Source organism: Candida oxycetoniae (assembly GCF_023343755.2).
Source record: "Candida oxycetoniae strain CBS 10844 chromosome Unknown scaffold2, whole genome shotgun sequence".
NCBI lineage: Eukaryota > Fungi > Ascomycota > Pichiomycetes > Serinales > Debaryomycetaceae > Lodderomyces > Lodderomyces oxycetoniae.
In genome coordinates, this window is record NW_026055369.1 from 459,420 (window position 1) to 485,000 (window position 25,581).

Below are 25,581 nucleotides of genomic sequence, written 5' to 3' on the forward strand. Positions count from 1 at the left end.
AAAATAAAACGGGGAAAACATAAAAAAAGAATATCGAAAAAAAAAAAAAAATGGATGAAGTTTGTCCTCTGGTAGTAGGAAATTGTGGTTGTGATGGTTATGGTGGTGGTAAAGATGGGTTGTTGTTTTTTTATTGTTTTACCCGCCTCTTCCTTAGCATTCAATTAATTCAACCACATCCAAAGTGACTGGGTGACATTGGAAAGCAATTGGTTGGTCATATAAATTGTAGAAATGACCAGAAGCACATTGATAGAATTTGGTAGAGTTACCTAAAGCTAATTGTCCATCTTTTGTGACTGACCAACCTGCAGCGAAAACGGCACCATGTTGTGGAACAGGGCCATCGAATTGGAACTGGTGACCAGAAACAATACATCCGATTCTACTGTCAGAGTCTCTCAAGACTGAATCTTTCAAAGTCATTCTTAAAGTGGAATTGGTATAGCAGGCAACGGAGTAAACAGGTGATACAAATTCATCGGAAGTTTCTCCATCATCTTCTTTTTCTTCATCCTTTCCTGCTTCTTCAGAGTCTTCATCATCTGATGATTGGTCTCCTTTCCATTTCTTGTTATGTTCACGATGCTTTTTATTATGAGCACGATCTCCGCGATGTTTTTTACCATGTTTACCACTACGGCTTTTACCGCTTTTACGTTCCTTTTCGTAAACTTCGTCAACTGTCTCGGTGTTTGGTTTCTCTGACTCTGCCAATGACGATTCATCTTCAATATTGTCTCTCTTTAACAAACCCCCTTCGTCAATAAAATTATCATCTTTATTCTTAATAGGTTTCTTTTTCTCACCTTTGAGTTTTTCTTTATCGTCAGGACAATTCTCGTCATACAACTCCTCATTTACCTTTTGAACTTGTCCATCTTGGATTTGTAAAATGATATCCTTTGTCTTTGTTGGCTTTGGTGCTGGTGTAACAAAACTAGTTACAACTGTTGTAGTTAAACTTCTTGCAATTGAACTAATCTTGGGTTCCTTTAAATCCCCGTCCTCGTCAACAATATAGGGATTCACAACTATTCCAAATGAAAAAGGTAATGTCTTGAGACTTCCAGGTAAGAAATCGCAACTTGGCTTGTAGTTGGTCCAATCTTCACCTGATGCAGGAACATAATAACCTTTGATTGTTGGAAACAAGTTTGTAGTAAGAACCACAAGTGGTAATAAGACTGAAGATAATTGATGCATTTTTTATTATTTAATGTGGTAGTAACGAAGCTTTTCTCAAGTATGCTATGCTCTAAGGGGGAAAAGAAAAAGAGAAAAGAGCAGTGGATAAAGAGTTTTTTAAAAACTAGTTGTGAAATCAATGGGTATGTTTTTTTATATCTACTTGAGAACGGCTGCGAAAAATAAAAAGAAAATAAAATGTACTCTATTGTTTGTAACGCTCGTATTCTGGCACGCTACCTTAATTGTTGCAGGAGAGAAAATTTGATATACCTGAAAAGAAAGTTTAGTAAGCAAAGAAACAACTTTATGAACAAAGATCACTTGGTAAAGGAAAAGATTTTGTTGAAGAAGTGTAAGTAATAAGTAAAGGAAAAGATTTCGTTGAAGAGGTGTAAGTAATAAGTAAAGGAAAAGATTTCGTTGAAGAGGTGTAAGTGGTACTTTGTTATTTTAACCTACCTTTTCAGTAGAGTCTCTAATTTTCTTTACCTTGGGAAAAAAGAAAGGCCTTGTTTTCTCTTTTTAAAAAGAAAAAGGGGATTCCAGCTTTTCGTAAAGCTGAATACTATGGTAACCATATTTTGTTTGTTCAAATACCTTCAACGCTGTCCAGAAAAAGAAAAATAGGCCTTGTCCTCAACTTTGCTTTTCATCTCTTCCAAACTCGTAATTCTACCGTTTCATAGTTGTACTCTTGACTATACCGTCTCATAGTTGTACTCTTAATTGTACCGTTTCATAGTTGTGTTTGAAACTGAGCAGTATGTCAAGATAGATCATTACTTGAAGCTGCCGAGTATCCACAGAGGACCAACAGGAAGAGCAGATCCCTAGCTAAGTACAGGGCAACACTAAGGAACAAAGCGAGCCAGTGGAGCAACACCTGGTACCAACACCAAGCAGCGAAGCGAGCTAGTGGGGCAGCACTGACTGCTCTGGAGCTGTTACTAACTTAGTTGCTTTAGAGTATTTAAACCCGTGTGTATAGCGACACTGTCGAGCGAAGCGAGATAGTGGAGCAGCACTGATTAGCTACACTGACTAGCTGCACTGACTAGCGAAAATAGCTCGCTTTGCTCCCTAGTGGAGCAGCAATGACTAGCTTGTTATAACACTATCTCGCTTTGCTCGATAGTGGAGCTCGCTTTGCTCCCTAATGGAGCAGCAATGACTAGCTTGTTATAACACTATCTCGCTTTGCTCGATAGTGGGGCTCGCTTTGCTCGATAGTGGAGCTCGCTTTGCTCCCCAGTGGAGCACTGACTGTCAATGACACTGACAAAAATAAATAAAAAATAATTATATATGAATATGTAAAAATATTCTTATATATAGCACTTTGCACTTATCAGTTAGCACTTATAAAGCACATATATTTATGTGCTATATGGTATGCTATATGGTATGGACTATGTATTTTCAATGGGGCAACCCGATGAGGGTGATGACTTGGGTGACAGAGCTACGATGATGATGTCTAGGAGATCACTATCTTTTCAAGTTATGCAGAGAAACTCAAACTTGCTCCACCAAAGGAACTCTCATATCTACATATTTATCAACAATGTTATAAAGTATGTGTCTTGGCAGGATATGTTCTTTACTTTAGGAGTTACACTTATCATCACACATATCATCTTAAACCCTGTGCTCTTGACTGTGGCCCCATTTGTGTTGGTATGCACCAACACATTGATTCCACACTACTTAATTATCTACAAACTGGACAACATCATTTCAGAGACTCCTATAAATAGTTATTCTATCCCCAGACCAGTTCCTTTATTCAGCAAGGAGTTCTTTATGAACCTAACAGATACTCAGAACTTTATGCAGATCCACATCTGGCTATATGATATTCACCTTAAATTATTCTCAGATTACTTGTACTTTAAAAGGGAGGACATATCTTCACTAGTGTTAATTGGATGTGTTTTGGTAGCAGTGGTGAATCTCACCACTGTTCCCATATTGGTGCCAATATTGGTGAACCATTTCTGGATTGTACAATTATCATTAGTGTGTTTAGTCTGGTTGTTCATTATCGGGATGCATCCACACTTGAGGAGCAAGCTTCTCAAGTGGATATACAATGAAGAGGTAAGGGCAGCACTGCAGAGTACTCTTAAGAGGGTGGAGGATACATTGGTATCCCTTTTGGTCGAGGAAGCAGTGGTACCCGCTGCTTCTCTTGTTGAGATTTATGAGTTGCAAAAATGGGACCCAGCACTAAAAGTGTGGGTGCCTCTAGGGTTTTCTGATGATTTCTTTACTACAAACACAGTATCACGCAAATGTCAGAAACTTCATAAATGCGACTCTTTAAAAGAGATCAAGCCGCCACTTGGGTACATCTATGTGCAACCGCAGTGGGTGCTAGACATCCAAGTACAGTGGATTGAAGAGAATCTTTTGCAGGATGTGGTGATAGCTGATGAGAATGAGAAATGGGTATATGATATAGGGGATGTATATCGAAGGAGGAGGTGGGTCAGAGAAGCGACACTATCGAGACTATCTACTCCCAATTCTACCGTCTCATAGTTGTACTCTTGACTATACCGTCTCATAGTTGTACTCTTGATTATACCGTCTCATAGTTGTACTCTTGATTATACCGTCTCATAGTTGTACTCTTGATTATACCGTCTCATAGTTGTACTCTTGATTATACCGTCTCATAGTTGTACTCTTGATTATACCGTCTCATAGTTGTACTTCTAATTACATCTCTATTCCTTACCTTGTTCCCCCCACCTGTCTTCCAATTCCCAAGTCGAAGCAATCAAAACCCATTCAATACTGATTACACATGTGCAGCAAATATACACGACTTTTGGTAAAAAAGAAAAAGAAGATTCAAACCAGTTGAGATATCAAAAAGACCAAAAGGGTGCTTTAACCAAGTCTAGAATTTCCACAGGGGTCCCTCTTGCACGTTAAAGAATGTTTAAAAAAGCATTTGTGAATGCGAGAATTTTACCTAGAACAACACCAAGGCTAGTAAGTACTTACGATATCCATTTTTTAGCTCCTTTTACTAACGCCAAAATTTCAAAGACTCCAACTATTACTCAAACCCGGTTCATATCAACAGAAATAAGAGATGCAATAACCCAAGCTATAAATGCCTCGCCTGTAGTTCTTTTCATGAAAGGAACACCCGAGTTTCCTCAATGTGGGTTTTCAAGAGCAACTATTCAAACCTTGGGCCAACAAGGAGTTGATCCTTCAAAATTCGCTGCTTATAATGTGTTGGAGGATCCTGAGTTGAGAGATGGGATAAAGGAATATAGTTCATGGCCTACTATTCCTCAACTTTATGTTAACGGTGAATTTGTTGGTGGATGTGACATTGTTTTGAGTATGGCTCAAAGCGGTGAGTTGGCGGAGTTTTTGGAGAAAGAGGGTGCATTGATTCCGGCTGAGGATGAAGGGAATCAAGTGGAAAGTGCTGATGTAAAACCAAACAGAGAATAAAAGAGAAGGTGGGAAGAGATGGAAAGAGCATGCTCCAAATGCAGATGGTAATTGCGAGGGGTGGCGCATCGTTTACCTGCATAATAGATGATGGCGGTGCGCGCATCCATCTGCCCCTCCCGAGCGGCAGGGGATTGTTATTCTACAATTGTGTGTTTCTCAAGCACAAATGAATCACAACAATTGAAAATCCTTGTATTTATTTTAAAAAAAATGAGAACCTGTCTAGTAAATTTATAGTGCCAACCCAAAAATGCCTTAAAAAAGTAGATCAAAATAATGCTCTACCATCCCAATGAAAATAAAATATACAAAAAACCACCAAGTAAATATATCGTTGTGAGAACCACGCATTTTCTATACCTTTTGTTTTCTTCTTCTTTTTTTTTCTCCCTTTTCTTTCCTATTTACTTCTTTTCTAATCCTTCGGCTTCTTCAACCGTATGTATGCTTATATTTGAATTACAACCAATCGATCCACCATTTCTTTTTACTGATGATTTCCGTCTAGCTAATAAATTAGAATCATTCATATTCATGGTAAATTTGTAATCTCCATTTATTCCTGAGATAATTGATGACGATCTAGTTTGATATTCAGTAATTTCATTATCCAGATTTGAATTGGTCGTTGAGTAATCATCCTCCCCAGCTTCAGCTGCTATTTCATCTTGGAAAATCTTGGATGCTGCAAGCAGTGCACTGGTAGTAGTAGTGGTGGTGGTATTAGTATTAGTGTTACTAGAAGTGATACTTTTGCATTTTGTAATCATTCGAGGGGTTAATTGTAAGCTAGCAATTTCATCGTCCAACTCAGAGATTTCCTCAGCAAAATCATCTTCATCTTCCTCTTCCTCTTTATTTGCATCAATGTCAATCTGTGATCTATCTATATTGAACACGTTCTTGAAATTGAGTTGAGTAAGATATGGAGTACGAACATATTCACCATGCTGAGAATGAGCAGAGCCATTACCAATTTGCATTTTACTCTGCTGCACCACTCCGTCATCATCATCATCTTCTTCTTCTTCTTCTTCTTCTTCTTCATCTTCATCTTCATCTTCTTCATCATCGTCTTCTTCTTCATTTATACTTTCAATAAATTGGGACGAAGTCTCATCGAATTTTCTACTACCTAACCTAGCTGGGTTATCAAACACGGTTTTGATAGCTCTAGCACGAGGTGATAACACTGCTGGTTGTTTATACACAGAAGTGACAGCTAATCCTTCTACTGTATCGTTAATATCTTCAATGTTACAAACTTCGTAAGCTTGTTGAAAATAATTGCTCGATTCTGAAACAGAATTTACATGTATTCCGCCGTTGTTATTTTTGATGCTGCTGCTGCTGTTGTTGTTGTTGCTACAATCTTCACCTCCCTTAACCCAAGGATGTTGCCAAATCTCTTCAATTGTAATTCTCTTTTCAGGATCAACATTCAACATTTTGGAAATTAGATCCTTGGCATCATCACTGATCTCATCCCACCAAGGTTGTAAAAAGACAAAATCACCATTTATGATCTTCATTGTCACATCATTTGTTTCATCATCGTAAAACGGTGGGAATCCACACATTATAGTATATAGGAAACAACCCAAAGACCAAATATCTACCGCTCTTGAATAATGATTCTTGGATTTTTTCAAGCAGTTAAAGCTCAGGTAACAATTTTTGGAATTACATGTAATGACTTCTGGAGCAGTATAACCTGCTGTACCACATGGTGTTTTTAGTGCAACATTGGACTGATCATAGTCATCAACCAATTGCTTGGCAAGACCAAAATCGGCCAATTTAATCATTCCAATTGTACCCCCTCCTATATGTGGTTTAAATTCTCCTTCATCTACCTTTGAATCGTCATCGGATTTACGCAAATGCTTCCGATATTCTTCAGTAGATCTGGGATAGTAAGGTATTCTCTTGAATAGCAAGTTTTCCGGTTTGATATCACGATGGACAATATTTAATCTGTGCAAGTTTTCGATAGCCGATAGCAATTGCTGAAACACATGACGTGATAACTGTTCCGAGAAATATGTATATTCAATGATTTTATTGAATATTTCTCCACCATTACAGTACTCTAATATGAGAAAACAATAATTCTCAGTGTCAAAGGAGTCAAGTAGTTGTAATATATTAGGATGATGGACTCTTTTCATGATTTTGATTTCATTCCTTATATTGAGAAACTGCTTGGGGGACAAATGTGCTTTGCTAATGATTTTGATCGCAACAGGTGTGTTGTTGTTTGAATCAATAGCCTTGTAAACAGTTGAAAATGCACCTTCTCCGAGAACACCAAGTAGTTTAAAATTGGAGGGTAGTTCAGGATACAAATGGTTTAACGAGGTATCAAACGTGAATGATGTTGATAGGCAGGTGTCTCTTTTTAGAGTTTCATCTTTGGAAATGGTTTTCGCTTTTGTAGCCGTAGCTGTAGCTGTAGCTGTAGCCGTAGCTATTGTTTTTGGTGATGTTGAGACGTTCATTATAGAATGGTTTGTATTGGCATTTGATACTACTATTCCTTTCTCCTTCTGCCACCCTTCTTCTTCTTCCTTTGCTTCTTTTGCTTTTGCTTCTCCTTCAGCAAAACAGGTCAAGTTTGGTGACGAATAATGTGCAGATAAGCTGCTACTTTGTTTCAACTTGGAATGTGTTGTAGTAACAGTTGTTTTTGAAACCGAAGTTGTGGGATAATTTGTATTAAATAGTTTCTTGAAATTCTAGAATGACAAAGTTGTTAGTAAATACTTGAGTGAAATTCTCGTACCAGTTCAAGTGTCATTTAGATAGCGAGCCCCTCCTCCAGTTTGCATTTGATAAAAGGAACCTTCTTTTTATAAAAGAAAATCCAAGTAAAAAAAAAAAAAGAAACAAACAGCTGAACCAAATAGAAACATCATGCTATGTATCTAATGTCAATCAACTCGACTTTCTGTTAGAACGATGAAAAAAAAATTTTTGCAATATGGCGCACTTGTTGCGTAGGTGAGTGGGTCAATGGGTGGGTAAGTGAGTGGGGGGAGTAAAACGAATATGCGAATATGCGAATATGTGCAATTATGGGCCACTACTAATGCATAATAAAACTCAAATCTTACCAGACTCAAACTTGTCCAACTTTCCCTTTTCAGATCAACATCCAATATCGAAAAAATTGGTAATGCATGTTACCTAACATAACATATGCACTTAGCATATGCTAAGTGCATACGCTATGGTTAAATAGCTCAGCAAGCGTAACCCAGCAAGCTTATGTTTGTCTTAAAGCATGCACACTGTACAGTTGGTAGTGCAGTTTAGTGAGGCAAACAAAAAAACAAAAAAAGTCGTGTAAAATGCTCGGATGCGGGAAATCGAATCGAAGGGGAGTGGCACAAACCAAAAATAAAATCTCTTATCATATCTTGCTTGACCACTTTAAAAAAAAAAAAAAATCGGAATCGTATACAGGAAAAATTAAAAAAGGTTTGATCTCTCGTTAGCTTCAAAGAACTATTTTATTGGCTTTTGGCAAAGTTGATTGAGTTGTGCCTAATCGAGTAATCACCAAGTGGCACAATTGTTTTATAACTGATTTTGAAGCTGCACTCGAAAGTGCATTCACAATGCATCATATAACTTATAGTTATATATGTATTGTGCCTTAATCTTTCCACTTTTTTGTGATATGTAACATGTCTCTATTATCAAATGACCTGTTTGTTATGGGAAAAAAAAAAGTAGTGCAATTGTATAATGCTTAGCTTAGGGGAACCGAAGCGCCATATTGGTAAGAATCTTGCAATCCAGGATGAGCAGATTTGAGTGTTTTTCAAGTTAACTTCCGAACCGGAACTCTTCTTAACTAAAACCTTTTCTGCAATACAAATAGATAGTTTCTTCTTATATTTGGAGATTCAACTAATAATGACAAATATCCGAATTGGCACAAAAAAAAAAAAAAAACAAAAAAAAAAAGATTGGAAATAGAGGTTGAAATACATACATCAACTATTGACATAATGGATATAGTAATCTGTTGGTTTTGAAATCAGTAGCTATAGTTATTTGTTAAATGAATTGGAGGGGGGGCGGGATAACTTCTTGGTCAATTAAACATGGATCAAATCCGTTTGTAACGAATATTCTTTCTCGAAATAATGATTTCCTAGGTTTATAACTGAAAGTAAGTGTAATAACAAGAACAAAGAATCTATTTCTAAAAAAGCTTTGACGGGGTTGTTGATTCGGTATATATAGCAAGATAATAACCAAGCATATAGAAATACTTATCTGTTGTTAATTATGTAGTTTTCCACCAATGAGCCATATAGAGTCCGGTTTAGTTACCAGAGCATCCTATTTTTGTTAGTTTAGATGTTGTTTTTTTTTTTTTGTTTTTTTTTTTTTCCACTTATAAATCTGCACATACATAGAATATCTGTTTTCGTTTGTGCATTATTTTTAGTTCATCTGAGGGGAAACAACTTTACTTTTATGTAGCACAAGTGCACTACTTTTTAGTCAGAAGAAGCCCAAAAGGGAAAAGGTAGTGTGAATTAGTAAACAACTAGTAAGTAAATAGAAGGGGGAATAATTGACTAGCATAGAGTAGTTGCATTTCACTTGGGAACATGTAACAAGGTACACTACTCTACCCTTTTTCTCGCTAACTATCTACTATTATTACTAATATTCAATGACGTCATATTTACAAATGGACAGTTTTTATTATCAAGGAACAAAACTTGAAAAGCACCTTGTTTTGTTGATTGTTTCTCAGTCTTAAGCTGGGGTCAGCTTGTACTTGTCTCAGAAACATAATAGATGGAATTTCAATTTTGTCAAGTAGTGAGTATATACTCTTTGTTTCAGGGCATCTTGTAGGTGGGAAAAAAAAATCTCTTTAATTGCAACTTGTTCGACACTATTGAGCAAAGCGAGATAGTGGAGAAACACCTTGTATCATTGATAATTATTCGCAGTATACCTTTTCGTATTGTCTGCTTATTATTGTCAGTGTATTGTTGAAGCAGATATAGGGGAAGAAAACGAAAAACAGTAGAAACTGATAATGCAGAGGCAATGGAAGAAAGGGGGAGGAAAAGAGAAGAATGAAAGTGAATGAAAGTAAATGAAAGTGAATGAAAGTGAATGAAAGTGAATGAAAGTGAATGAAAGTGAATGAAAGTGAATGAAAGTGAAGAAATAAGTGAAAGGAAAGAGAAGAATGAAAGTAAAGAGTGAAAGAAAAGAGAATTCGGAAAGAGAGGAGATCACACGGGAGTGGCAGCTATGACTAGCTGCCACTCCCTAGTTCTAGCTCTGCTTGATAGTGTCGGTATTATTGCCGTTGTTGTCTATTGTTATTTCTGATACTCTGTTGACTACTTTGGCAACAACAACCGTGTGTGTTTTTTTTAACTTTTTACCCCACTTGCCTTTTTGACTGATTCCCCATCTTTTTTCTTGACTTTTGTTTCACGTGAGTTTATTACACCTCACAAGTGTTGTAAACACACCTATGACAACCAACCTATACTTGGGATATTAATACATCTTGAAACAGAGAGACAGAAAACAAAGTGGGTTAGAGGGTTTGACATAAGAATTTTCTGTTTTTTTGATGAGGTCAAACCGCCACTTCCTCTCTCCCTCTCTTTTCACTATTTTAGAAAACATTCTTGGATCTTGAAGAAAAAAGAATTTCTGAATCTCCCCTTTTTTTTTTTTTTTCAAAGTAGATCTACAACACAAAGAAAAATATAAAGTGCCCCTTACTTAATTTACTCAATCAAGACACCACAAGATACTACAAAATTCTACAAACCAACAAGATGCTATTATCGGTTGCATATAAATCAATCTAGTTCTGTAAACGATCTACATCAACCTAGTTCTGTAAATAATCTACAAATAACTCTAGTTCTGTAAACAATCTACATCAATCTAGTTCTGTAAACAATCTACATCAATCTAGTTCTGTAAACAATCTATATGAATCTAGTTCTGTAAGTAATTTACATCAATCTGGTTCCCCTCTTTCTAACAAGATCATTTCTTTTTCCTACTTGCACAACTTTAAAGCTCTGTCAAAAACTGTATTAGTATGACCATAAAACCCCTCCTTTTTGCTAATGTTGTTTTGCAACCAAATTGTTGTAGTGCTTTCATGTGACAAAGCATTGGGTAGCGCATTTTTTTCAATCTCATCCCTCTTCTCTCTTAAGTTAAGGAAAAAAAAATCAGTATAAAAAGTGTTGCTAAAAACCGAATATAAAAAATGGCAGCCAACTTTATGGTAGACGATTCAACCTTGCAAGATTCAAAGCAAGTGCAGGTTAAAAGAAGAAGAAGAACTAGTAGTAGAGTCTTGGCGTCTCCTTCGATCAATGTGGATTATCACGTGATTCAGGAACTCAGCAATGTCTTGACTTGTCTTTCAGGAGAAGTTGATATTCAGCAAGTGGTTTCATTTGTTGAAAAAGATTATTTAGGTAAGCTTTTTTCTATATGGTCGTACTATGCAGCGACAAACAATCATAAGGAGCTTGTTGCTATAACCAACCAGGTGAGCTCGTTGATCAGCATCATAAATGAAAACAAGTTGCTATTTCATTTGCTGCAACAGAAAATCGTTGCTGCATTGCAGGTTTTCTTAACCAGCTATACAACAACCATTTATCGTGCATTGAGCAGCTTGAAACCATCCTTGGTAAACCCAAATATCAGATTATTAGACAATATCATCAAGTACGATCCAGCACTAGTTGAGACCTTTTTAAACAACTTTGATTTATCACTTGCCGTACTACCCAAATTAGTTACACCCAGTAAAATAGAAATCGAACAAGGAGAAGTAAATGATTTGTTTTCAATTCGCAGTAATTTTATCAAATTTTGGATATCTTTATGCTCAAACGTCCTGTCTTTGCATCGACTCGATTTGTTGATTAATCATCCAAAGATTGTCAGAAATATATGGAAATATTTGCAATACGACACTTTAGACTCGATTCACAATTTGATTGAATTTCTCAATAAGCATGTTCTTGACGAATTGAATTTCAAAAAATCAGAAAAGTGCAAGATTTTAAATGACAATTTCATGTTTAAAGTGAATGGATTATTCAATTCCATTAAAGATGGCTATTTTATAGAGTTTATGAATAAACTAACAATGGATTTTAAACTGGGTATAATTTTTCCAAATGACAAGTTTTGGAATAAAGAGTCAAGTTTGGGTGTCATTATCGAAGTCAATTATAAAACTTTTAAAGTTGCCAATAAATTGATTTATACATTGCTAACAAGCTTGAAACCCACAGACTCAAATCAACAATTACAATTCATTGTTAGGGTTTTGTCCAGTTGTCAGGAACTAGTTGCACCATATATGGAGTATATAGTTCAACACGGCGGTGGGTATCATGATCCTTCATTGACGTCATGGTGGATCTCGCACACTTTACTATACACAAACATTTTGCAGATACCAATACCAACACCAATTACAAAATTTTCCGAATCCAATAATCTGGAATTTTCCAAGTATGATGCTAAACTTATTGCACAAAGTATTAATTTGGCACCCCTACTGAAAAGCGCATTGGTCAAGGGTTTGCAAGCTAAAAAAAAATTAATTGTTCAATTAACTTTACAGTTGATCCTTTATATGCTTCTCAAGTTGGAAAAAGTTTTGCAAATTGTTAATGTTTCAAAACAAGAATTGATAGATATTGTATTTGACAAGCTTCCTGATATTTCCATTATTACGCAAGTTTTGACTTTGGATTCCAAAATAAGTCAACTTACTGCTTTAACTGTGATTAGCAAGTATGATTCGTTAATGCCATTATTAGCAAATAAAAGCTCGTTACAGAAACTAGTTTCAACGGGAATCTCGCATATCATTGAGAAGAAATTGCAAAATTTGAAGAGCTTTGATTTGATTGTACTTGACCTTTACATGAATTTACAAAATCAAGATTTCAAATGGTGGAATAAAATCAGCAATGGTCAATCTAATTCTGATTCTAATTCTAATGCTAATGCTAATTCTTTTTATACATTGCTTTTAAAGCTAGCATCAAGTTCCAATATCTCGTCATCTAATTTCGTTCAAAAGATTTACACTTTACTAAACAAGTTAAGTGAAGAAAAGATGTTTTTTAATGAAAAATTATTAGTTACTCCTATTATGGCCTTGATATACTCGGTTGAATCAAAGTCAGAAATGGATCAAGAGTTTTGGAATATGTTGGATGAAACTATATCGAGATGTGTACGCACTCCATACAAGTATCTTGATGCATCACGTGAAAAGTTTGAAGATACAAGTATATTTGTAGTAGCACTCGTTGAACAGTTTAAATATTTAATCAACAAAAAAGAAGAAGAAGGAGTAAATACTAATGAACGCGGGGCATATTTGAACTGGTTATCATCATTTGCCAAGTATTTGGTTATATTTGGTGCTTCAAAATCAGCAGTGAAATTATTACTTGAGGAAGTTGACGCCAATTTATCAATTGACGACTTTGTTGACTTTGGTAGTCAAAGTTCTCCAGTTGATAAGGATTCGTCGTTTTTGGAAATTATTTATAAATTATCAACAGATCAGTTGATTCAATCACCCTTGATTTTAGAAAAGAAAATAATTTCATCAAATCTAGATTATGTTGCTTGTTTAAGCTTGATCCATATGGTTATCGATAAGACTACACCGGCACAGCAATTAATCTCGATTTTATTCAGCAAGATTTGGAATTTTTTAACCAGTTTGGATAAAGATGCGATAAATTACTTTGTTTCTGATTTGATTTGGACTCCATTATTTGAAAGGTGTAAGAGTAATAATGAGAATGCCAAAATGGCATTACTAATTTACAATGAGATATTGCAGAATCTTCCACATGCTGTGACCACCCAATTCAGTCAGTTTGTAGTGAAAAATTTGTTGATTGGAGATGAAAGTTTTGTTCCATTTATTTGGACAATTGAAGACGATGATCAAGTATCTGATTTGTTAAACAAATCAAACACAAACGAAGCTATTTTCAAAGCTATGATACCTCATGCTGTAAAGAAGCAGTTACCACTCAGTATTGATCAATTTTGGAGGCTATTTGAAATGGGAGAAAGAGACTCTTTACTAATTGATCTAATTGATAAGGATTTAATTGTGCTTGATCAAACACAATTGGGCTTGTTAGTTGATAAGATTAGCAAACAACCAAATTTTTATTTCCTATTGCCTACCTTGATCAAGAAATGGAAAACCGTAGCAATTGATTTAATTGATAAAGAATTTGCAAACTCTGATGATGATGATGATAATTATAGCTTAAGGTTGTTGATTTCATCTTCAATGATTCAAGAAGGCATGGAAATACCCCTGGCGTATTTAAAACATAGTTTGGACATTATTAAAAACAAACTCAATTTGCAAAGTTTGGATGGATCTCAATGGTCTTGCATATTGATTATCTTATTATCAGAAACAGATATTGACCAAGAGCTAGTGGGCCATGTTTTAGAATCTATCCCGTTCAAACATACTTTAAACCCCCAGTTTATTCAGTTTATTTCCAAAAAATTTCTTGACAAGCAGGTCAAAACTTGGTTAAATAAGTGCATGCTTTATATAACAAAGAAATTCACCGAACTGGACTCAATGTCAGAGACTTTTAATTCCTTTTTAATTAGCATGGGTGAATATTTCTTTGGCTCTAATATCTGGTCCGTTGTTGGTACAAATATACTAAATACACAATTGGAAGCTATTCTTGAATCCAAATGGGTTGCAAGTGAAATATACTTACAATACATTATCAAATTAATTTTGTGTGCTCCAAAGAATAAAATTGATTTTCTAAAAATTTTCCAAATTGCATTAAACACATTCAGTTTAGAGGAGTTACCAAATAAGGATAGTGTAAAGACGCGGTATTATTGCGTTGTAATAATTTTCCTACTTTACAATTTCGATCATCTGAAACTATCCAATTTGACCAATTTGGATATCATATTGGAAAAGTATCAAGGGTTGAACAGAGCTGAGGATTGTATGTTGAAATTCATTCTTCAAAAAATGGAAGGCAAATTGGCAGTTTCTTGGATAAGTAAAGTTTCCAATTGGGTATTTTTGCAAGAGGAGGGAGGGTCAACAACTGAATTGGACAAACTTGTGACAAAGACAAATGGTCAATTCACGGTGAAGTTGAGCAAAAGTATAATTGAAAACACTTTAAACAGTGTGCAACAAAGCATGCTGCTCGATCTAAGTAAGCCTCAAAGCGCAAGAGTAGAGACATGGAAAACCATTCAAGAAATGGAATTGAGCAATTCCCTTGTTTCCGTTGAGAAACCTGCTTATGATGCTGAATTTCTTTTAATGATAATCCTAAACAACGAAGAGTTGTTGAAGTGTAAAAAGAGGGAAGAAGATGCAACCATTACTTATGCATTTAATATTAAAAATTTAGTGGACTCTGGATTATTACAATTTCTTATTGCAGATCTTGCAAATGAGAAAAACTTATCGGTGTCCAAAATCATATTAAACAAAATCATAACTTCAATAGATGACGAAATTAATCACCAATTTAAAGATAAGAATTTGATGAAAGTTTTTCTTTCTTCGATATTATTTACTTTGTCCACGTATCATAGCAGTAGCACCACCATAGAAACAGAGACAGCTCATCAATATAGGCCATGTGGATTAATTTGGTTTGTTTATTCTCAATTTGTTCCTATTTTGGCTAATCCTGGACACTTTCTCTATGAGAAAGTATACAGGTACGTTCTTTCTCATCCAAGGCTCACACCGAAAGAATTACCATTATGGAATTTGATAACCCACCCACAAGCGGAAGGTAGTGAGTACTACTATAGAGAATTGAATTGGATGATTGAGAAAATCACTCAAGGTACAAACACAATTTCAGATCTATTCATATTGAAAATTGTACAGATTGAAACAATTTTGAATACACTTAATTTGAAGTATCTTAATATGAAATTGAAGACTGCTATATTGTTATTCATTTATAAGATTCAACAAATTGATCAAGGTTGTGATTTATTGATTACAAGGTTCGGCATGCTCAGTAACTTGGCTTTAATTATTGACGATTTAAATCAGAGTGGTAACGGTAATGGTGGTGATGATGATGAAGTGCAAATTTTCGATCAACAGATTAAAAATGATATTCTTGCAGTATTGTGTAGAATCGAAATCAGTGTTAGTCAAAGTCAGCGTGTTCAAAAATGGACTGGTGGTGATTTGAAAAACGGTTTGAAAAGATTACATGCCTCTATATCTTAGGGACTTAAATAGATGAGTTAGTCAATCTAAATAATCCATTATTGATAGAGACACTTCTCCATCAACGATTGTGCTTTGAATATTGCAGGAGGAGGAGGAGGAGGAGAAACAACAAAATCGATGAAACCAGGTCTTGAGTCACGTGACTCGCGCTTTCATTTTTCTTATCTTGATTTAAAGAAAAAGGAGTATATATAATATACGTTTTTCAATTCTCTCGAGGGTGTCTTGATATTGAATTCACCATTGAGCCAGGAGCTTGTAGAGTGACATGTCGGTATGTTTATTATTTTCCGCCTCCTCTTGAACTACAAGAGATTGATACTAACCAAGTTCGGCGGCCTTTTTAAAAAATTTTCCTCCTTTACTTTATGGCTTGCTTAATTGAAAATAGTTAGGTAAATTAACTCACTATTCGATTGATCTCGTACTAATTTCAATAATCTTAGCGGGTATTCATCGGAACACGGGATTACAATTTGATACTCTGCATTTCAGTAGTATCGATATACGTCGTTGGTTTGGTAATTATTTGTCGTTTGGTGAATTGTGTTACGATAAAGTTGTTATAGCATTGAAGATGACGGGATATTTTAAACAACTGAACTTATATTTGGATAATGTGAAAAGAGAAGGTGCTGAATTTTTGAAAAAGCTGACTGGGAGGGATATCAATGATTTTCAAAGAAAATAGGGAAATGCCCTGAGTTTAGGAACAAAGGTACTGTAATCTGCTGATAAAAAAAAAAGAGGGGGGAGAGAAAGTATTGAAGGGGGGGTTATGGTATTGAGTATGCTACATATCTGCCGTAAACATAATTGGATTAGACCCTCATTGATGAAAAGTTGGCCTTGTTCGAGTTTACCAGTTGATCAACGCTACTCCACAAGTGATGAAAGCGCTTTAAGGCGAAAATGAAAAACAGAGAGACAAAAAAATAAAGGTTGATTTTTTAGATATCGCTTTTCAATACAAAAAACTATATCTCTATTATACCCTTCAACATGAGCTTATTTGAGAAATTCAACGATGCCATAAGAAAAGAACAAGAGGAAGACATTGCTCAAACAAATTTGTATATCAATGCATTCTCGCCCAAAAAATTGGCCCAATTAGGTCTTGCGTTAATCAACTTGAACCTTGTAAATATTAGAACCGGTATAGGAGGCAAAACTATACTAGAACTACAAGTAGATAATGCCGTGTCCGATGGGGAGTTGTCCACGAGCACAATGAAGACTGGGGATATTGTAAAGATTTCAAAAATGGCTAAATCTCAGAAAAAGTTGAAAAAGGGAGCTGATAAAGGGAAAGGGAAAGGAAAGGAGAAGGAGAAGGACACAGAGGAAGAAGATGAGTTCCTCGAGGCTGTGGTTGCAAAAGTGACAAATAAAGTGATTACTGTTTCTGTGGATGAATCAACAAGTGATGATAAAATTCTTAGTTATTATAACAACACAAATGATCTGGCGAGGTTATGGATCGTGAAATTGGCAAATTCCGTGACTTATAAGAGAATGATATCTACCATGAACAAAGTGGGTGAGCTAAAGGAATCTCAAAAGAATGAAATACACCGAATATTATTGGGAGAGAGTAAAGTTAACTTTTTCGATAATGCTCAACCAATAAATTTTTTTAACCAAGGTTTAAATGATTCACAAAAGAGAGCTATTGACTTTGCTATTAACAAATCAAACATTTCTATAATATTTGGGCCTCCGGGTACTGGAAAGACAATGACCTTGATTGAATTGATACAACAATTGACCGAACGTGAAGAAAAAGTACTAGTTTGCGGTCCATCAAATATATCAGTTGACACCATATTGGAAAGACTTGGTGATAAATACAAGCCTGCGGAGTTGATACGAATAGGACACCCGGCGAGACTTCTACCGGTGAATCTTCAGCATTCATTAGAAGTCTTGTCCAAGGATTATGGAAGAGACGTTATCAAAGATTTGGAGAGTGATATTCAATCCGTATTGAGCAAAATTATAAAGGTAAAGAGATATTCGGAGAGAAAGGCGTTATATATGGAATTGAAATTGTTGAGGAAAGAACTTAAACAAAGAGAAAGGAAAATAGTACATGATTTACTCAACGGAGCTAAAGTGATATTGGCAACATTACATGGTGCTGGTTCTCATGATATAAAGAAAAGTGGCGTTCTTTTTGATACTATTATTATTGATGAAGTTTCGCAATCTTTAGAACCTCAATGTTGGATACCATTATTGATTAACGATCAGTTTAAAAGGTTAGTTATTGCAGGAGATAATATGCAACTACCGCCAACTGTAATGCTGTCTAATAAAACCGTTACCTCTCTTTTAGAAACGACACTATTTGATAGATTAGTCAAAGATTTGGATGGGGATAGATTTAAGATATTACTTGATGTACAGTATCGTATGAATGACAGTATCATGAAATTCCCCAGTATGCAGCTTTACCAGGACAAATTGAAAAGTGCCGATTTAGTGAAGGATATTGCATTGGTAGATTTACCTGATGTGGAAAATAATGATACTACGTTACCGCAATGTATCTGGTACGATACGCAAGGTGGTGATTTTCCTGAGCAAATAATGGATTCAGTAAAGGGAGATTCCAAGTACAATGAAATGGAACTTTCTGTAGTTGCATCGCATGTACTGAAACTATTGCAAAGCGGAGTTAAATCAAAAGATATTGGAGTAATTGCACCATACGCTGCACAAGTGCAATTTTTGAAAAAGAAATTAGGACCAGATAATTTAATTGAAGTTAGTACAGTTGATGGATTCCAAGGAAGAGAAAAGGAGGTGATAATCTTAACTTTGGTAAGATCAAATGATCGTAGAGATGTTGGTTTTTTAAGTGAAGAAAGAAGATTGAATGTTGCAATAACCAGACCAAAAAGACAATTATGTGTGATTGGCGATCTACAGTTAATGTGTGAAAGTGGCGAAAAGTTTTTAAAAGAGTGGAGTAAATATGTAGAAGACGGGTTTGAAGATGGTGGATCTGTTAAAGCTTATGAGATCATCTATCCTAACATAGCAGAGTACCTGTGATTTTTGACGATTATTAGCTTAGCTATCAGTTTTTCGTTTTGTCGATTTGCCCCATATTTGGGTAGCGCTGTGCATAAATTTATTAAAAAGAAACGGTCAAGGTCAACAACCCATTGGAGTAGAGAAAGGGTATCCTTTTCTTCGGATGAGCAAATTGGTCAACAAACGGATTTATAATACTTTTTAGAGTGTGAATTTCTTTTATTAGTTGTTTGGATACAATCTCGTTCATACCATTAACATTACATGCATGTGTTTTGGTTAAATCAAAACAAGACTTACGAGCATCTGCAAGTACCTGCAGTTTCTACCAATATATACTAAGGTTATACAAACTCTCCACTCTTGCCGTCTGTCATCTATCACACTCTCCTCTTTATGGTTATTTTTTTTTCAGTTATAGAAAGTTGATGATAATTATTATTTGTAAAAGAGTGGCATCAAAATGTATTCACGTACAAACAAATGAGCAATAAAATAAACAAAAATAAAAATAAACATATACTGAAGTCTTTCTCTACAAGAGTATGTAGAAACCATTTTTATGGAGTTGCTATTGAATAGAGGGGTTTGATGTATTGGGAACTGCTAAAAATTTGGAAAAGCACGTCAAAAAATTGTAACCAGTAAATAGTTTTCGTTTAAACACTGAGACCCAGAACCGAATTACACGAAACAGGTTGATATTACTTGAAACTCAGTGCCATTTTTTTTTAACTTGAAAACTAACCTTTTAATTTCACTCAATTTCCCTTTTCGAACCAATTATATAATACGTTCAAGACCCAACTAGACGATGCATTTTTCCAAAAGAGGACGAAGACTTTCATCAAATTTCTTGGTCTAAACAACATACCCAATATATTTTTTTTTTATTAAAGATTTTTTTTTTTTCTTTTATGAAAGAATCACCAACAAGGAAACCGAAAATACTGATTTCTCTTGGGGCATTCTAGGTTTTTTTTAGACTCTTGGGTAATATTTTTCATCTCGTTTGTATTGTGTAGTTGTTGCTGATGTTGTTTTAGATTTGTCTTGTTTATTTATATATCAACTATTTGCACAACATTTCGTATCAATTATGGGTTCTTTAGAAAAGATTACTACTGTAACAATACTATCCTTTGTTTGTCTTATTTTTGACATTTCCACTCGCTTTTAGTAATGAAAAGTATCATATATCATATTGTGCTACTTGCAGCATGTCTAGAGCCACTTGTACAGGCAGAAACTGTAGTTCTTTTCGATACCGTCTATGTGACAGTACTGAGGTCAGCTGTTTATGATGAATCGAGTACTTATTATGTTGAACACACCGTTTATCCTGAGAACCCGGTGGACACTCCTGTTGTTGTAGCAGATGATTACCAAGCAACAGAGGAGATTCCCGAAACTTCTATAGCCGAAGCCCAGCCGCAAGAAGAAGAAGTCAATTATGCACCCAGTGCAGAGCCTGTCCCTGAACCAGAAGTAATTGCTGCACCCGAGACTGCGCCGGTACCAGAAGTAATTGCTGCACCTGAGCCTGCGCCGGTACCAGAAGTAATTGCTGCACCCGAGCCTGCGCCAGCACCAGAACCGGCACCTATAGTGCAAGCAGCTCCTTCTCCTGCTCCTGCTCCCCAAATAGCTCAAGTTATCACTACTGTATTAAAAGTTGAAGAGCCACAAGCTGCTCCTGCTCCTGCTCCTGCTCCTGCTGCAGTAGCCTCTGCCCCAGCTTCAAATAACAATGACGACTCTTCATTTTCCAATGCCATATTGAGCGCACATAACGCAAAACGGTCTTTACACGGGATTGGCGGATTATCATGGAGTCAGGAACTCGCTTCATATGCTCAAAGTGTTGCCAATGGATATGACTGTTCAGGATCATTAAGGCATACTAGTTCATCATATGGTGAGAACTTGGCGGTTGGCTTTTCATCAGCACAATCAGCTGTAGATGCTTGGTATTCAGAAGGTAAAAATTACAATTATAACTCAGCATCTACATTTAATCATTTTACCCAGGTTATATGGAAGGGATCAACACAATTAGGATGTGCTTATAAGGATTGCAAGTCTAGAGGATGGGGATGGTATATCATTTGTAACTATAAAAGCGCAGGTAACTATATTGGCCAAGGGCGTCAAAACATTGTGCCATTACTTTAATACATTGCCATAATTGTGTATACTAGATAATTGTAGACTGTTGTATAAATGTTTGTATAGCATAATTTGATTTGATTTCTCTTTCTGAATTAAAGGAGAAGAAAAGTATCACAATCGAGATGACATAATTTCATGTTGTAATGTGTACCTTACTTTTTTTTTCTTTCATTAAAAACGGTTGATCAAGATAAAAAATACACATTTAGGGTGAAACTTATGGGCAAACCATCATTTTCTATTACGCCAACACAATACTCAATACGAAACGAGGTGCTCTAGATCCCGTATTAACTATACACTACATTGCAATCAGAGAAAGCTTATAGCCTGCGAAAAAAAGAAGAAAAAAAAAATAGAGAAGCATTTAACCAATTTCAATAACCCGCAGTTTGAACTGGAATGTTGGTTTCTCTACAACACAACGAATCGAGATTTTAATAACATTGTTACAAAGACTTTTTAGCATTGTTAACTCACTAACAATAAACACAATTGTGTTTATTGAAACATTGGGACAAAGGTGGAATCAAAAGAGAACGTAACATCTACCATTTTGTATAGGCTTTTATGCTCTATTATCTTACAGTCAGGTTTTCTGGGATCATCAATATTTCCTTGCTTGTTCCACAAACTTGTATCAACAAACTTTGAAGCAACTATGTGTCACGTGATATAATAAAGGGGTTGGTTTGAAAACGCGTTTGAAATTCTGTAAGGGGAAAAAGAAAAACAGAATTAGTTTAGACGAGAAAAGAATAGTTTATAACCACGAAAAATGATTAAAAGCATGGCTCTAAAAGGCTAGACTCACTAGTGGTTACTCACGCTCCCCCCGATTGCGTGCCTTTAATTTCTTACTAACACTCCACAAGCTCAGTAAGATAAAAGTGTACCAAAAAGATGGTATCCAGCACCGAAAAAACCATGCATCACTAAAATTCCCAAACTAGGTTTTAAATGAAAAAAATAAGAGAACAAAAGGAACTTTAAATATAAATGTCAAAGATTCTTTATGAAGCAAAACAAACCTTAATGTAAAAGATTCGTTTCAAATGGCATCTGCCAGTCTATAAGAGATGGTATCAATCCTCTTTGCACTTTCTGTTGTTGCACCTCTTTTCACCGTCTTTTATCTCACCTCTTTCTCACCAACTTTTTTTATTTTACCTCTTACTTTCACCACTGCCTGGTTCCATGCAACATTAAGGCGCGAAAAAATTTATAAAGTTAAAAAAAAAAAAAAACTCGAGAAATTACACTCCTTTCGTAATTAGGCTATAAGCATAAAGCAAAACAAAATTCACGCTTGTTTAAAAAAAGAACAAAAAAAGGTTTGTTCTCTAGGCTCCTTTTTGCTTGGCCTAGGTCTTATATTATCATATATAAGAGGGTCTAGGTGTCCCCTGTTTCATCTCTTTTTTTTTTTTTTCTATTTCTCTGATTTTTCCTATTCTATTATTTTTATCAAGCTCGTTCGTTCCTTGAGGTTTAGCAGTTAAGGAGATTTGAAAATTCCAACTATTTAGTCATTCCTTTAATATCCAATTTACTTGTTATTTTTAAACTCGACTTCAAACCACACAAACCTCGTCGCTCTCATTCCCAAAAGTCCGTCCCTATATTTTTTTTTAGCTTGTATACTTTCACTTACACTTTGAAAAAAAAAAATTACAATTACGCGTTATGAAATTTGCATCTATTGCAACTATTGCTACCACTTGTCTAGGCTTTTCCTTAGCTGGAGTGATCTACCACACTCAAACAATTCATGTTACTCAATATGCCACTGTAGCTGCAGGAGAGCAACCGGCTGAGTCGGTACCTACTCCCACTCCATCTACTTCAACCTGGGTGTTTTCAACAAATGTCTTGGGTCATGAATTTTTATTCACTAGTGTAATTGATGACGTTGAGAACATTTCAGAAGATTTTGTTACCTTATATTATGAAAATGCCATTATCAAAAGTGGAGACTCGCTAACTACTGAATCTAGAGTAGTTCAAGTTAACCCAACTACTTTGGTTACTTCGTTGATCACTGAGGACCCTGTCGCTTCTTCGCCAGTGGCTGAAGAGGCTGTTGAGTCTGTTGCTGCTGTTGCTGCTGCTGCTTCGCCAGTGGCTGAAGAGGCTGTTGCTGCTTCGCCAGTCAGCCCAGAATTGGACCAAGATGCCAAAGCTTCACCGCTTATTGCAACCTTTAGCGTTGATTCCCCTTCAACGCCTGTTTCTACAACCCCAGTAATAGTAGCTCAAACTACCACTTTGGAACCAAGTGCTTCTCCAAGTGCTTCTTCAAGTGAAAATTCAGATTTTGGAAATGTCCAAGACGTTTCCTTTGCAAAGGCTATTCTTGACGCACATAACAATAAGCGTGCTCGTCATAACGCTCCTGCTTTGAAATGGGATCAAGCCGCTTATAACTATGCTCAAAATTATGCCAATCAATACAGTTGCACAGGAAACTTGAAACACTCTGGTGGTAAATTTGGAGAAAACTTGGGTGTTGGCTATCCCGATGGTCCTTCTGTTGTCAATGCCTGGTATCAAGAAGGAGACTCCTACAATTATAATGCCGCTAACGTTTTTGATCACTTCACTGCTACTGTCTGGAAGTCAACCACAAAGCTTGGGTGTGCTTACAAAGATTGTAGAGCTCAGAATTGGGGCTTATACATTATTTGCTCTTACGATCCTGCTGGAAACGTTGTTGGTAGATCGAAAGAAAATGTTTTACCTTTGAGTAACTAAAAGACACTCGAGCAGAGCGAGATAGTGTCGTAACTAGTCATTGTGCTTCACTATCGAGCAGAGCGAGATAGTGTCGATAGTGTGGTAACTAGTCATTGTGCTCCACTATCTCGCTTTGCTCGATAGTGTCGTTACATCACTAAATGATCCTTTTTTTTCTTTTTTTTAGTATTTTATCTTACAATCATTAGCAAGTCAAATAATTTCATCTCTAGTAACTCTAACAAGATTTTATCTCTACAATCTATAGAAACTTTAAGAAGGTTTCGACTAATTAAGGTTCTCCGCTCTCTCGCGGGGTACTTGATAATTTTTTTTTTCTTTTTCCCGGCTCGAGGGTGATGTTCTGGGGAAGATCAAAAAGAAAAAAAAATACTCATTACAGGGTTAATTGATAAATGTTTTTTGATAAGCGATGAGCAAATCCAGTACATTATCGGTAGACATTGTGGAGAAAACAGTTCAACCCCGACTGAAAGTGACTGACTCTTTATTAGGGACAGATACAAAAGCTGAAATTAGGGACACAATCTTGGGAAATGTTTCTGACACAGGTACTAGTATAACTACTACTGGTTCTGGTGCTGGTAATGTTGTTGGCGCAGATGTTGGCGCAGATGTTGGTACAACTGTTGGTGCAACACGCCAAAGAAGAACAGCTCTAGCGTGCATAAGATGCAGAACTCGACATATCAGGTGTCCAGGGGGAGAACCATGTAAGAAGTGCCAACTAGCGAAAACGAAATGCGAATACGTTGAAGCAGATAAAAAGATTGTTGTTTCAATGAAGTATCTTTCCAAATTACATGACGATATTGCAAGATTGAAGAAAGAGAATTCTACCTTGAGAATAGATTTGAATGAACTCAAATTTAAGCGTTCAGAGAACCTGTCTGCTTCTAGGCACCACCAGTTTAATCAACCTATGATCCCAATACATGCTACTGGGACGACATCATCAATACAAAGCTGTGATGTATCTCAGCCACAATTTTCGAATAACGCCAGTTCTGAAGTGATCAACCCATCATTGGACAAACACGGAAGGCTCATACAGTCAAGAACAGGAGAGAAAGTTTACGTTGGCTCGTCTTCGATGACTCTATTTGGATTGGAAATACAGAATATGGTGCCTTCTTTCCTTTCAAGCACATTGCTTACTGATTTTAGTGATGCATCTCCGACAAGCTCGCTAGACTCTCCACAAGCCGCACACTCTGTGGATCCATCTCACACACATCAGCAACTTCCTATGCCAACAATTAAACGAGAAAGTGAGATTTTGGAGAAAGAAGGAAACGCTTATAAGATAACGCTTTCTAAAACAAACACCAGACCAGGATTGTCCATTAATTTCTCCTTACCATCTTTTTCATACGCGATGTTGTTGGTGGATACTTTTATAAACTACAACGACGGTTGTTTCTATTTTTTCAATGAAGGTTTGGTTAAACAATTTCTAACAAATGTATACTCGGGCAAAATGGAGGAGAATAAAAAAATCTTGCATCGAAACACCAATCAAAATATGAGCGTTGGCACTGAAGGAAAGGGTACTAAAAAGCATGAGGATGATTACACGATACTAGAAACAATTTGGTTTTGCA

At 35.9% G+C, this 25,581-nt stretch overlaps 8 protein-coding genes across 8 annotated transcripts in view; 6 read left to right on the forward strand and 2 right to left on the reverse strand. All coding sequences in view use genetic code 12, as the record gives it.

Moving 5' to 3' along the window:
- Positions 1-153: 153 nt before the first annotated feature.
- PIR32 (Pir32p) lies at positions 154-1,206 on the reverse strand (the record flags this gene model as incomplete). Its single annotated transcript, XM_049322600.1, has 1 exon — positions 154-1,206. One exon carries the CDS (start codon positions 1,204-1,206, stop codon positions 154-156), a length of 1,053 nt encoding a protein of 350 aa, XP_049181611.1.
- A 1,788-nt stretch (positions 1,207-2,994) lies between these two features.
- KGF56_001475 (monothiol glutaredoxin) lies at positions 2,995-4,671 on the forward strand (the record flags this gene model as incomplete). Its single annotated transcript, XM_049322601.1, has 2 exons — positions 2,995-3,660; positions 4,252-4,671. The coding sequence occupies 2 exons, from the start codon at positions 2,995-2,997 to the stop codon at positions 4,669-4,671; spliced, it is 1,086 nt and encodes a 361-aa protein (XP_049181612.1).
- Positions 4,672-5,078: 407 nt separating this feature from the next.
- On the reverse strand, positions 5,079-7,474 carry KGF56_001476 (uncharacterized protein; the record flags this gene model as incomplete). The annotated part of the gene is made up of 2 exons (XM_049322602.1): positions 5,079-7,412; positions 7,460-7,474. 2 exons carry the CDS (start codon positions 7,472-7,474, stop codon positions 5,079-5,081), a joined length of 2,349 nt encoding a protein of 782 aa, XP_049181613.1.
- A 3,480-nt stretch (positions 7,475-10,954) lies between these two features.
- KGF56_001477 (uncharacterized protein) lies at positions 10,955-16,003 on the forward strand (the record flags this gene model as incomplete). Its single annotated transcript, XM_049322603.1, has 1 exon — positions 10,955-16,003. The coding sequence occupies one exon, from the start codon at positions 10,955-10,957 to the stop codon at positions 16,001-16,003; it is 5,049 nt and encodes a 1,682-aa protein (XP_049181614.1).
- Positions 16,004-17,008: 1,005 nt separating this feature from the next.
- KGF56_001478 (ATP-dependent 5'-3' DNA helicase) lies at positions 17,009-19,066 on the forward strand (the record flags this gene model as incomplete). The annotated part of the gene is made up of 1 exon (XM_049322604.1): positions 17,009-19,066. The coding sequence occupies one exon, from the start codon at positions 17,009-17,011 to the stop codon at positions 19,064-19,066; it is 2,058 nt and encodes a 685-aa protein (XP_049181615.1).
- A 1,164-nt stretch (positions 19,067-20,230) lies between these two features.
- Positions 20,231-21,223, forward strand: KGF56_001479 (uncharacterized protein; the record flags this gene model as incomplete). Its single annotated transcript, XM_049322605.1, has 1 exon — positions 20,231-21,223. One exon carries the CDS (start codon positions 20,231-20,233, stop codon positions 21,221-21,223), a length of 993 nt encoding a protein of 330 aa, XP_049181616.1.
- A 1,683-nt stretch (positions 21,224-22,906) lies between these two features.
- On the forward strand, positions 22,907-23,974 carry RBT4 (Rbt4p; the record flags this gene model as incomplete). The annotated part of the gene is made up of 1 exon (XM_049322607.1): positions 22,907-23,974. The coding sequence occupies one exon, from the start codon at positions 22,907-22,909 to the stop codon at positions 23,972-23,974; it is 1,068 nt and encodes a 355-aa protein (XP_049181617.1).
- A 415-nt stretch (positions 23,975-24,389) lies between these two features.
- Positions 24,390-25,581, forward strand: part of PUT3 (Put3p) — a gene marked incomplete at both ends in the record, with an annotated part of 2,748 nt that continues 1,556 nt past the window's right edge. Inside the window, one exon of the mRNA XM_049322608.1 lies at positions 24,390-25,581. This exon is cut by the window's right edge and continues 1,556 nt beyond it. Within this exon, the coding sequence (XP_049181618.1) occupies positions 24,390-25,581 (1,192 nt within the window).